The 13,413-nt window shown below is 44.7% G+C and overlaps 1 protein-coding gene across 1 annotated transcript in view; it reads left to right on the plus strand.

Annotated features, from left to right (window-relative positions):
- Positions 1–13,413, plus strand: part of LOC306929507 (dihydropyridine-sensitive L-type skeletal muscle calcium channel subunit alpha-1-like) — an 84,272-nt gene that overhangs the window by 55,870 nt on the left and 14,989 nt on the right. The window contains exons 30-34 of the mRNA XM_079510055.1: positions 2,935–3,018; positions 8,690–8,737; positions 10,010–10,036; positions 10,344–10,469; positions 11,475–11,540. Coding sequence (XP_079366181.1) covers positions 2,935–3,018; positions 8,690–8,737; positions 10,010–10,036; positions 10,344–10,469; positions 11,475–11,540 — 351 coding nt within the window. The remainder of the gene's footprint in view (positions 1–2,934; positions 3,019–8,689; positions 8,738–10,009; positions 10,037–10,343; positions 10,470–11,474; positions 11,541–13,413) is intronic.

Consider the following 13,413-nt stretch of genomic DNA (forward strand, 5'->3'; position numbering starts at 1 on the left):
CAACTTGTTTAGTAACACCTGTCCCGTGTCAACTTGTTTAGTAACACCTGTCCCGTGTCAACTTGTTCAGTAACACCTGTCCCGTGTCAACTTGTTTAGTAACACCTGTCCCGTGTCAACTTGTTTAGTAACACCTGTCCCGTGTCAACTTGTTCAGTAACACCTGTCCCGTGTCAACTTGTTTAGTAACACCTGTCCCGTGTCAACTTGTTCAATAACACCTGTCCCGTGTCAACTTGTTCAGTAACACCTGTCCCGTGTCAACTTGTTCAATAACACCTGTCCCGTGTCAACTTGTTCAATAACACCTGTCCCGTGTCAACTTGTTTAGTAACACCTGTCCCGTGTCAACTTGTTCAATAACACCTGTCCCGTGTCAACTTGTTTAGTAACACCTGTCCCGTGTCAACTTGTTTAGTAACACCTGTCCCGTGTCAACTTGTTTAGTAACACCTGTCCCGTGTCAACTTGTTCAGTAACACCTGTCCCGTGTCAACTTGTTCAGTAACACCTGTCCCGTGTCAACTTGTTCAATAACACCTGTCCCGTGTCAACTTGTTCAATAACACCTGTCCCGTGTCAACTTGTTTAGTAACACCTGTCCCGTGTCAACTTGTTCAATAACACCTGTCCCGTGTCAACTTGTTTAGTAACACCTGTCCCGTGTCAACTTGTTCAGTAACACCTGTCCCGTGTCAACTTGTTTAGTAACACCTGTCCCGTGTCAACTTGTTCAGTAACACCTGTCCCGTGTCAACTTGTTCAGTAACACCTGTCCCGTGTCAACTTGTTTAGTAACACCTGTCCCGTGTCAACTTGTTCAATAACACCTGTCCCGTGTCAACTTGTTCAGTAACACCTGTCCCGTGTCAACTTGTTCAATAACACCTGTCCCGTGTCAACTTGTTTAGTAACACCTGTCCCGTGTCAACTTGTTTAGTAACACCTGTCCCGTGTCAACTTGTTCAATAACACCTGTCCCGTGTCAACTTGTTTAGTAACTCCTGTCCCGTGTCAACTTGTTTAGTAACACCTGTCCCGTGTCAACTTGTTTAGTAACACCTGTCCCGTGTCAACTTGTTTAGTAACACCTGTCCCGTGTCAACTTGTTTAGTAACACCTGTCCCGTGTCAACTTGTTCAATAACACCTGTCCCGTGTCAACTTGTTTAGTAACACCTGTCCCGTGTCAACTTGTTCAGTAACACCTGTCCCGTGTCAACTTGTTCAATAACACCTGTCCCGTGTCAACTTGTTCAGTAACACCTGTCCCGTGTCAACTTGTTCAGTAACACCTGTCCCGTGTCAACTTGTTCAGTAACACCTGTCCCGTGTCAACTTGTTCAATAACACCTGTCCCGTGTCAACTTGTTCAATAACACCTGTCCCGTGTCAACTTGTTCAATAACACCTGTCCCGTGTCAACTTGTTTAGTAACACCTGTCCCGTGTCAACTTGTTCAGTAACACCTGTCCCGTGTCAACTTGTTCAATAACACCTGTCCCGTGTCAACTTGTTTAGTAACACCTGTCCCGTGTCAACTTGTTCAGTAACACCTGTCCCGTGTCAACTTGTTCAATAACACCTGTCCCCTGTCAACTTGTTCAATAACACCTGTCCCGTGTCAACTTGTTTAGTAACACCTGTCCCGTGTCAACTTGTTCAGTAACACCTGTCCCGTGTCAACTTGTTCAGTAACACCTGTCCCGTGTCAACTTGTTTAGTAACACCTGTCCCGTGTCAACTTGTTCAGTAACACCTGTCCCGTGTCAACTTGTTCAGTAACACCTGTCCCGTGTCAACTTGTTTAGTAACACCTGTCCCGTGTCAACTTGTTCAGTAACACCTGTCCCGTGTCAACTTGTTCAATAACACCTGTCCCGTGTCAACTTGTTCAATAACACCTGTCCCGTGTCAACTTGTTCAGTAACAGCTGTCCCGTGTCAACTTGTTTAGTAACACCTGTCCCGTGTCAACTTGTTTAGTAACACCTGTCCCGTGTCAACTTGTTCAATAACACCTGTCCCGTGTCAACTTGTTCAGTAACACCTGTCCCGTGTCAACTTGTTCAATAACACCTGTCCCGTGTCAACTTGTTCAGTAACACCTGTCCCGTGTCAACTTGTTCAATAACACCTGTCCCGTGTCAACTTGTTTAGTAACACCTGTCCCGTGTCAACTTGTTCAATAACACCTGTCCCGTGTCAACTTGTTCAGTAACACCTGTCCCGTGTCAACTTGTTTAGTAACACCTGTCCCGTGTCAACTTGTTTAGTAACACCTGTCCCGTGTCAACTTGTTCAATAACACCTGTCCCGTGTCAACTTGTTCAGTAACACCTGTCCCGTGTCAACTTGTTCAGTAACACCTGTCCCGTGTCAACTTGTTCAGTAACACCTGTCCCTAGTCAACTTGTTTAGTAACACCTGTCCCGTGTCAACTTGTTCAGTAACACCTGTCCCGTGTCAACTTGTTCAATAACACCTGTCCCGTGTCAACTTGTTTAGTAACACCTGTCCCGTGTCAACTTGTTCAATAACACCTGTCCCGTGTCAACTTGTTTAGTAACACCTGTCCCGTGTCAACTTGTTCAATAACACCTGTCCCGTGTCAACTTGTTCAATAACACCTGTCCCGTGTCAACTTGTTCAATAACACCTGTCCCGTGTCAACTTGTTCAATAACACCTGTCCCGTGTCAACTTGTTCAATAACACCTGTCCCGTGTCAACTTGTTCAATAACACCTGTCCCCTGTCAACTTGTTCAGTAACACCTGTCCCGTGTCAACTTGTTCAATAACACCTGTCCCGTGTCAACTTGTTCAATAACACCTGTCCCGTGTCAACTTGTTCAATAACACCTGTCCCCTGTCAACTTGTTCAGTAACACCTGTCCCGTGTCAACTTGTTCAATAACACCTGTCCACTTGTTCAGGGCTACTTTGGAGATCCGTGGAACGTCTTTGACTTTGTCATCGTCATTGGCAGCGTGGTGGATGTGACGCTCAGCGAGGTTAATGTAAGTACCCTGTTGGCACCTTTTTCTTTTGGGTTTCATGACCTCAATTTCACCCACACGACCTGAACTCTGAACATTCAGTGGATTTTCTGTGGTCTGGGGGTTTTCCCTGTGTGTTATGAAGCCTTTTTGAGCTGCAATGAAAACAGGCAAAACAGTGAAAACAGTGACATCTGCTGACAAATTGTTATGTCATATATGGGATTTGTGGACTCTTACATCACAGTCCACGGGAGAATCAGAGCACTTGTTTGAGCCAGAAAACCCCAGACCACAGAAACTCTACTGAATGTTAAAAGTTCAGGTTTTTTTAGTGCAATTCAGCTCAGAAAACTACAAAAACTATTTAATGTCACGATCCCTTTAAACGGTCGTACGACCCAGACCATCCATTACCCACCCATATTGAATGATTTTCTTTTAGCAAAAGGTGTCACGTTTTCTAATACATTTCAAAAACCTTGATTTAAAGTTCCTATTTGAGAACATTTAACTTATTAAGCAAACTAAAGAAATCAAAATAAACACAAATAAAGAAAAAATGTGAATGAAGTATATTTGTAACTTCCAATATAGCCTATGGGGGAAACAATTGCAGATACTGATACTAGGAAAGTATCAAATAATGGCTCTGCAAAGTAGCATGGAGTTTGGAAAGGCCATGCAGAGCCCTCCCACAATAGTGTCCCAAGCGGAGCATGTCAGTGACTGTTGGTCTTAAGACCAGAGTTTTCTGGTCAAAATTTGATGTTAATGATTTGGAAATATTATGCAGAGCGCTAGATAAACCTCCAGACTTTTCACAGGTAAGCTTCAAGAAGACATTAACCAAAGGGGAAAAAAAATACTTTTCTTTCTGAGGAGCAGGTCTTTAGAGCAGTAGTTCACCCCAAAAAAGTACTTATTTTCTATCAATTACACACCCCATGAAGCCATGAATTCATGGAGATAATAATCGGAGACAAGCAACCATCATGCATGGTGCGGTGGTATCACCCACCTCTGTAGATCATACCAAGAGCATTCGGCAAGATGGCAGGAAGTAGTATTGCCCGGCCTATTGTGATTGCGGTACACACACCATCTGGGGGTACGCAACACGTTTAAACGCCTGAATACAAATTTAGTCCAGGACTGACTTGGCAGACGAAACAGTGTTTTTTCTGCGGACGTTGTCATCAGGCAAGAAAGTAACTGTAATCTACAGACTAGGGCCTCACTCAGACCTTTACTGCATTGTGAATGTTGTGAGTGTCATGGCCGCTGTCAATGTTGTGAGTGTCATGGCCGCCCCAATGCATTTCCAATGGGAGTCACATGGTTTTTGGACTACATTTTGGACTACAAGCTGTTGTATGGCTTTCAGCTGTGTTTCGACTGCGCCCCTCCCCCTCATACAACACAATGTTGTGTCAAACCATGTGACTCCCATTGGAAATGCATTGGGGCGGCCATGACACTACACAACATTCATCCAACAAGCATACAGCAATGCAGTAAAGGTCTGAGTGAGGCCTAGGAGTGAACAATGTGGTGGAAAGAAAGCACATTCTGGGCTTATGTTTCCTAAAGCCAGCCATAGCCTTTTAACTGCTCATCATCACTGCCTGTTGTTGATGTGTCACAACAATGGTAAGTCAGAAGGGAGGAACGAGGGTCTTCTTCAACGTTTGGCGCGGCATGTCTTGTACAAAAACCCACAACATGTGGGCTACCCAAGTACCCAGAGCACCACCACACCCTGCTGCAGCCATCTGCCACGCCTTGGACACCATGTAGGGCTGGGTGATATTGGATATGCCACAATATAATCAAATATATATATATATTTTTTTAATATATATATAGTATTATACGACTATGCTTTGTCACGATGACTAATCCAATCAGATCTACCCGTATATGGGTTCTACCCTTAGAGTATATATGAATAGAGACGGCACCGGATTTCTCCTCTCATCCACTTGCATTAAGTTCCTCAAAAGCGCATGAGGCGATTTCACTCCTCCTTCCGGCTAGGAACAGAGTGCATTCTGGGAAGAATTGAGCCAAATCGTGAACGCGCTGGTCCGTTGACTATCATTGCACGCGTTCACGTATGAAAGAGCGTTCACGTGTCATCATGAACGTGCGCAATGATAGTCAACGGACCAGAATTGGCCCAGCGCTGCAATACCAAATTCGGCAACTATGTCCATTTCTCCTCAGGGTTTCCTCCGGGTGCCGTCTCTATTCATAATATACTCTAAGGTTCTACCACATCTATCTGATGTCGGCACTATAGGTCAGCCCGGACTAAATATAGGGATCATCATACTAAACATATAGCCCAACGTCCTAGTCGGATATCCCCATGTATGGAGACTAAATATTCAATGAGAAACTCTCCCAGATCCCATAATGTGAATGGAAGGAAGTGAGAGTCTTCGTTACAGAGATGCTGATGAACAGAGGAGATTCAACTGAGTCTAGGTAGGAGACGTCTCCAACTTACCAGCCACCACATGGCTCAGATGACCAGGTCATCGAATCGTTGCTCAAGAAAGCGATAAAATACGAAAACTCTCCATGAATTCAAGGTTTGTAATTGATTTTGTTTTTGTAAGTATTTTTTTGGGGGGCTCCTTCAATAACATTATATTGTTCCCATACCTGATGCACCTTGTACGATCCCCGCGTAGAAACATACAAGCCACGCTTCACTGTTGGCTCCAGCAGGTAGCAGCCTGGGTGACACGGTCAGTATGACGATAAAAACCTCCACCTGATCCACTGCTGCTGCTGCTGCTCCACCCAACCTCCAGGCTGCACCACCACCCAACCTCCAGCCTAAAGCCTGATGCATACTTACTTCACCAGAACAACCGACGTCAGTTCGATTCGGCTGGGCTCCCCCGAACCAACCCCTCCGCCTGGGCTCACAATGAATATCGAAACAATTCGGACAAAGTAGCCAAACTAATTTGGGTAGTCACAACATGACGGAGGCACCGAACACCCAAAATACATTTCTAATCAGCCCACTTGAACCTCTGAATGAACTACACAAAGCAATGTCAGCTGTTCAGCTGTAATATGCATTGGGCTTTAATAAACCTCTCCCGCACCAATACCTCAAAAAGACCCTCCATCTTTCCTAAAGCCAGCCACAGCCTTTCCTCCTCATCGTCACTGCTTGTTGTTGATGTGTCACAAGGGTGAGTCAGAAGGGAAGACGTGGGTCTTGAACGTTTGGCTCGGTTATTGTCTTGATGTACGTAAACCCACAACCTGTAGGCTACCCAGTCCCAGAGCACCACCACACCCTTCTGCCACGCCCTTGAACACCATGTAGGGCTGGGTGATATGGAAAGAACCAAGTTATTGACCAAATACCTCGATACTGATATGTGACAATAATATTGCATTGCGACGATATTATCAATTCATTTTTTTTACATGAGCATTTTAAATGAGTTTTCTTCGAAGGGTGGCTGGCATCTACCTTAGAGATAGGGTGAGAAGTTCAGTCACGCGAGAGAGACTCACAGAGTAGAGTCGCTGCTTCTTCGCCTGGAAAGGAGCCAGCTTAGGTGGTTCGGGCATCTGGTTAGGATGCCTCTCGGGCGTCTCCCTATAGGGAGGTCCTCGAGGCACGTCCTACTGGGAGGAGACCCCGAGGCAGACCAAGGCGCAGTTGGAGGAAACACATCGACTAACTGGCCTTGGAACGTCTCGTGATCCCAAGGAGGAAGTCACTAATGTTGCTCTGGAGAGGGAAGTCTGGAGCTCTCTGGTGGAGCTGTTGTCCCCGTGATCTGACTATGGATAAGCGGTTGAAGATGGATGGATGGATGGATTTGTTTTTACATTCTTTTATGTTTCAAATAAGGGCATTTGTTTTATTTGGGGCAGCTGTGGCTCAGGAGGTACAGCAGGTCGTCCAATGATCAGTGGGTCGGCGGTTCGAATCCCGGCTCCTCCTGTCCACATGTCGACGTGTCCTTGGGCAAGACACTGAACCCCACGTTGCCTCCAATGAGTCGGTTGATGCCTCGCATGGTGTGAATGTGGGAAGTGAGGACGCTGCGTTGACTGTTCACCGCTTCTTCACCTCCAAATGTATGAATGAATGGACCATTGTAAGTGCTATGAGTAAGCACTCTCCAGTGGCGTGCACAGATAGACACTAGGGGGTGCTAGAGCACCCCCTGCCCTTTTGGCAATGTGCCCTTTTGAAAAAATAAAAAATAAAAAAATAGCAGACCTACAAGCTCGTAGCGCGCCACTCGGTGGCGCGCTATGAGCTTGTAGATCTGCTATTTTTCAATAGCTAAAGCATAACATAATGCTAACACCAAAAGGGGTTCCCGCCCAAAATGGATTAAGGCAACCGGCCGGTTCTACGCGCTGCACAAGGTGCCCTTTTTTAACTTGAGCACCTGCCCCTCTAAATGTCTGTGCACGCCACTGGCACTCTCTGTATAGAAAAGCGCTATGAAATTAAATCCATTATTATTGTTATTAGGCTATTACTATATATTACGTGATGATGTCTAGTCTCATACCACAATATGGATATAATATGATATAATATCAATGTATTGCCCAGCCCTAATGCCAAGCCATGGGTTATTTTATGCCCGTGACAGATTAATCATGATCTCATCGCCAGGTGAGATCATAACCAAAGTATTCTTTACTGTAGAATCACGTTGCTCAACTGTAAAACAGTGACACCTTTCTTTTTTTATTGCTTGACAAACTGTTACGGAACACCTAATGTATGTATGCAAACATCAATTGCCAATTTGAATAACAGATTGGTAGATATGGGCAGAAAATAATCCAAATGTTCCATCCATCTCAACCCATCACCCCATCATTGTTTCAACATTTTCGTGATTTTGTGATGAGCAGATTTAGCATGAAGAATGCGTACACAGGTCCGAAAAGTGGTCAAAATTCAAACTTGATTTTGTATTACTAGCTGAAATCGTCATGTTTGTACTAGTATGTATTTTTGGCTTTTTGTTTTGTCTCCTTTGTGTTCCTTTTACACTGTCTTAAGTTCTTGTCAACTGACCATGTTCACATGGCGGCCATTTTGCTCTTAGAAGTCAGGCAGGGTTTCCCATAGATTTAAAAAAATATATAGATGCCTCATTGGTCGCTGCAGTTCGTTGGAGCGACCTGTCTGCAACGGGAGGAGGAAGTCAAGCGGAATCCCGAAGGCACGCTGCTGCGGCGCTGCCTCTCAAGTGACTACTGGCCAATCGCAGCGCGTCTTTTCCCGGGACATTGCCAAAGCAAGTGCTGCTGGGAAAGAGGGAGTTCCGCCTCTGATTGGCCTACCGAACGTCCCCTTCCGTTCTTTCCGCTATGCTTCGCAAGGAATCTCGGGAAAGCTGTGGCCAAAATCGCCTCCCGTTGTCTCAATGTTGCCTTCCCCTGAGATACAGACGCCCCAGAGCCGGAAGAGGCGTCTACCTTTATATGTCTATGGGGGTTTCCCACCCCGAGTGGGCTCTAAAAGCAAAATGGGAGTCATGTAAACATCCCCGCTGCTACTTGACGCTACACCATTACATGGCTGCGGCCTCCCCTCCCTCCTCCTCCTCACGTCTGTGATGTCACTCCCTGTCTGACATCACTTCCTTTACCATAATGTCCTTTTTCTCCTCTCTTACAGGCGGCGTTGGAGTCCTCTGGCGGCCTCTACTGTCTGCAAGGATGCGCTGTAACTATATGTAGTGCAACTGAATGACGGTTTGCTCAATGTTAACATGTTTGTCACCCTTAACCACAAAAGGATTTGTAGATTGTGTTAGTTTGACAATATTTTAATTATGTTCAGTCTGAAAGCCCTCTTAGCCCTCTGAGATGCAGGCGTGGCAAAAGTGGGACTTTTTGGCGATTGGTTCTTACTTGCTGATCTCGATTGGGCCGGTTAGATTTTCAATCGAGAAAACCCTGCCTTTTCTACAGCCTGAATGCAAGGCTAGTGATTCAGGGGCTGGAGCCAGGCTAAGATTGTAAACCAGTGGTTCTCAAGATGTAAAGCTTGCCGCTGCTCCAGATCCCTGCAGAGGCTTGTCATGTGGACGAGGAGACTGTATATGTCACACACATTCTGACTTAATGTCTCCTCGCTGATCCTCGCTCTAAGTGGCTCATGGAGCCTCCTCTCCTCTCTCCTCTCTCCTCACTCTCGGCTCCTTCAAAAAAAGCAAATTAATATTTGGGTGGGAAACTCAAACGATTCCCGAGTCAAACTGGAGGTCAGAAGAGGAGACAACCCGAGGCGGGGTTTGGCGAAATGGCATTTCTGTGTGGAGTTTGCATGTTCTCCCCGTGTCCCCTAGGCCCTAGGGTAGGTAGTGGTATACCCTCACAAAAACATGCAGTAATCCTGGTCTCTAAACTGCCTCCCCCTGGCCAGCCGGGGCGCCTGATGGAGGGGAAAGGAACTGGTTGGAATAACGTGTTCCTTCCACGCGCTACGTCCAACCAGGGAAACTCCCCCCTGTCAGCTGTAAAGGAGCAACCTGGACACTCGTGCATGAAAGAAGCATGAGTTCAAGTCCGTTGCTCTCCCCAGGTTGGCGGAGGGTGTGTAGAGCCCAGGATAACATTAGATAATTGACACAGGGGTGAAAAATGGGTTACAAAATCGTGGGATAAAAATTATAGAAAAAAGAAGAGGAGACATGAGGTTGTCTACACACCCTCCCCAGACCACCGTCGGGGGTTGACCGAGACTAAGTTGGCATTGTTGTAGATAGACTTTAATTGCATGGAAATGTAATGTGATATATACATGTGTAGTTTGCTAAATGCTCTGTTGACTAATACTAATGATAATAATAATAATGCTCTGTTGACTCTCACAAACTTACAGTTACGTTTGACTGCTTGGCCAGTAATGAAAAGTGACAGTATATAAGCTATGGTTTTAACACCAGGAAACAAATTGCCGACAAATAACATCTTTATCATTTCATTATTCCAGGAAGTGGATCCCATGGAAGCGATTGCAGTAAGTTTAAATCAAATGATATTCTTTTGTCTTCTTTGTACTAGTATGCTAGATCATACATGAGGCACCAACTTCACAGGTCAATATCCAAATACTGATTTTACCTGTTTTAATTACCACAGTAGCCTACATTGTATTGAATTATATTGTATGTGTCTTATGTCCAATGTATTTGTATTTAAGTTAGAGTTAATATAAGTATACGTGCATTTGAAATTACATACACTTCTGGTCTTCAGTCTTCCGAGAACATCGAGCGTGTCCATCACATTCTGCTACATGTAAAACGTTTTGTTCTGCTCTTCAGTCTGCAGAGAACATGAGCGTGTCCATCACATTCTTCAGACTGTTCCGCGTCATGAGGCTGGTCAAGCTGCTCAACCGCTCCGAGGGCATCAAAAACCTGCTGTGGACCTTCGTCAAGTCCTTCCAGGTCATAGGTCACTGCTGTCTGTCTAGCTCGTGGCTCGACCATAGAGTATATAAAGGATAGAGACCGAACTGGAGCACTAGCCCCGCCCCCAAGCTATTCATTTCTATGAAGTTGCTCAGTGGCGTTTTGAAGCACCCGGAAGACTGCCGGAAGTACCTCCTCCGGACCTCAAATTTGAGGTCCGGGGTGACGTATGCAACCGAGCGCTCAATGTTAAAGCCCAGCTGCACGGGGTTTCCCGGTCATGAATCCACGGGTCCGCCTGTAGTCCCTCCTCCTACCACTAGGGCCCAGACCTTCAACGTTGAATAGCCTCACTGGCCCCTTGGGCTCGACGGGGCTCCCAGGCCGGGGGTCCCCACATTTTTATTTTATTTATTATAAAAAAGGGGGGTGTCCCTGGTGACAGTGAAGTGACATTTTAAGGACTTTTAATACAAAAAAAAGACGAAAGAAAAGAAAAAGACCATTACTGTATGAAAAAACTATCGTATATATTTCCAAATAGTAGCCCTGCCTCAAATTATCCCTATGCTAAATCCCACCCCAAAAAGCCAATTCAAATAGTTTAGCAACTGTTGCTATGCAGGTCAAGCTTTCGCCACCTCATAGCTGTCAATGTTATTTTGCATGGCTGTGTTGTTGAACATTTACACGGCTTAACGTCAAGAAAGTTACACGACTGACCCACCCAGGTGATGGCAATAATACTAATGGCCGTAGTCTTACCGTGCAACATGAAAACTCTTGTCGGGTGGTCGTTAAAAGTCGATTTCTTCCTCTGTCATTTCCTCGTATTTCTAGTTTATTTAAATAATGTCATGCAAATTTGTCCAGTCAGTGCATAGCTTACTGCAGGCCTGGTTGACTAGATTTAGAAGACAATTTGATGCTCTTGCCACCCGGTTCCTTTTAAACGCCCAACAGTACTTTTGATACAGTAATGGCCTTTTCCCTTTACTGCTGATGTGACAATGACATCCGTTTTTGTTGTTGTGTCTTCAGGCTCTTCCATACGTAGCTCTGCTCATCCTGATGCTCTTCTTCATCTATGCTGTGGTTGGCATGCAGGTACTGTACACACACGCATGCACACGCACGCACGCATGCACACGCACGCACGCACACACACACGCACGCATGCACACGCACGCACGCACGCACGCACGCACGCACGCACGCACGCACGCACGCACGCACGCACGCACGCACGCACACACACACACACACACACACACACACACACACACACACACACACACACACACACACACACACACACACACTAATACACAAGCCCTGCTAGAACCTCCATTATAATAAAATAGCCCTGCTATAGAACCGACATTAAGATTATTTGTTCTCGTACAGATCTTTGGTAAAATTTGGTTTGGTTTCAACTTTTTATTTAATGAATCAGTGCCTTTTGAACACTCCTTACCGTCTGTGTGGGTTTAACAAATATTAAACCAATGCCAAAGTATTAAAAAGTGCTGCTGATGAAACATCCTAACTCAAGTATCTGACAATGTACTGTATACCATACTGACTTTGATGAGGCAGTATTGTGTTGTTCTAATCTAATAGAAAAGCCCTGATAGAACATACATGAACATAATGTATATGTTCTCCTGCAGATCTTTGGTAAAATAGCTCTGGTAGATGGGACCTACATCAACATAATGTATATGTGTTCTCCTGTAGATCTTTGGTAAAATAGCTCTGGTAGACGGGACCTACATCAACATAATGTACATGTTCTCCTGTAGATCTTTGGTAAAATAGCTCTGGTAGACGGGACCTACATCAACATAATGTACATGTTCTCCTGTAGATCTTTGGTAAAATAGCTCTGGTAGACGGGACCTACATCAACATAATGTATATGTGTTCTCCTGTAGATCTTTGGTAAAATAGCTCTGGTAGACGGGACCTACATCAACATAATGTATATGTTCTCCTGTAGATCTTTGGTAAAATAGCTCTGGTAGATGGGACCTACATGAACATAATGTACATGTTCTCCTGTAGATCTTTGGTAAAATAGCTCTGGTAGATGGGACCTACATCAACATAATGTATATGTGTTCTCCTGTAGATCTTTGGTAAAATAGCTCTGGTAGACGGGACCTACATCAACATAATGTATATGTGTTCTCCTGTAGATCTTTGGTAAAATAGCTCTGGTAGATGGGACCTACATCAACATAATGTATATGTGTTCTCCTGTAGATCTTTGGTAAAATAGCTCTGGTAGACGGGACCTACATCAACATAATGTACATGTTCTCCTGTAGATCTTTGGTAAAATAGCTCTGGTAGACGGGACCTACATCAACATAATGTACATGTTCTCCTGTAGATCTTTGGTAAAATAGCTCTGGTAGACGGGACCTACATCAACATAATGTATATGTTCTCCTGTAGATCTTTGGTAAAATAGCTCTGGTAGATGGGACCTACATCAACATAATGTATATGTTCTCCTGTAGATCTTTGGTAAAATAGCTCTGGTAGATGGGACCTACATCAACATAATGTATATGTTCTCCTGTAGATCTTTGGTAAAATAGCTCTGGTAGACGGGACCTACATCAACATAATGTACATGTTCTCCTGTAGATCTTTGGTAAAATAGCTCTGGTAGATGGGACCTACATCAACATAATGTATATGTTCTCCTGTAGATCTTTGGTAAAATAGCTCTGGTAGACGGGACCTACATCAACATAATGTATATGTTCTCCTGTAGATCTTTGGTAAAATAGCTCTGGTAGACGGGACCTACATCAACATAATGTATATGTTCTCCTGTAGATCTTTGGTAAAATAGCTCTGGTAGATGGGACCTACATCAACATAATGTATATGTTCTCCTGTAGATCTTTGGTAAAATAGCTCTGGTAGATGGGACCTACATCAACATAATGTATATGTTCTCCTG

The sequence above is a fragment of the Electrona antarctica genome (assembly GCF_951216825.1).
Source record: "Electrona antarctica genome assembly, chromosome: 9".
NCBI classification, from domain to species: domain Eukaryota; kingdom Metazoa; phylum Chordata; class Actinopteri; order Myctophiformes; family Myctophidae; genus Electrona; species Electrona antarctica.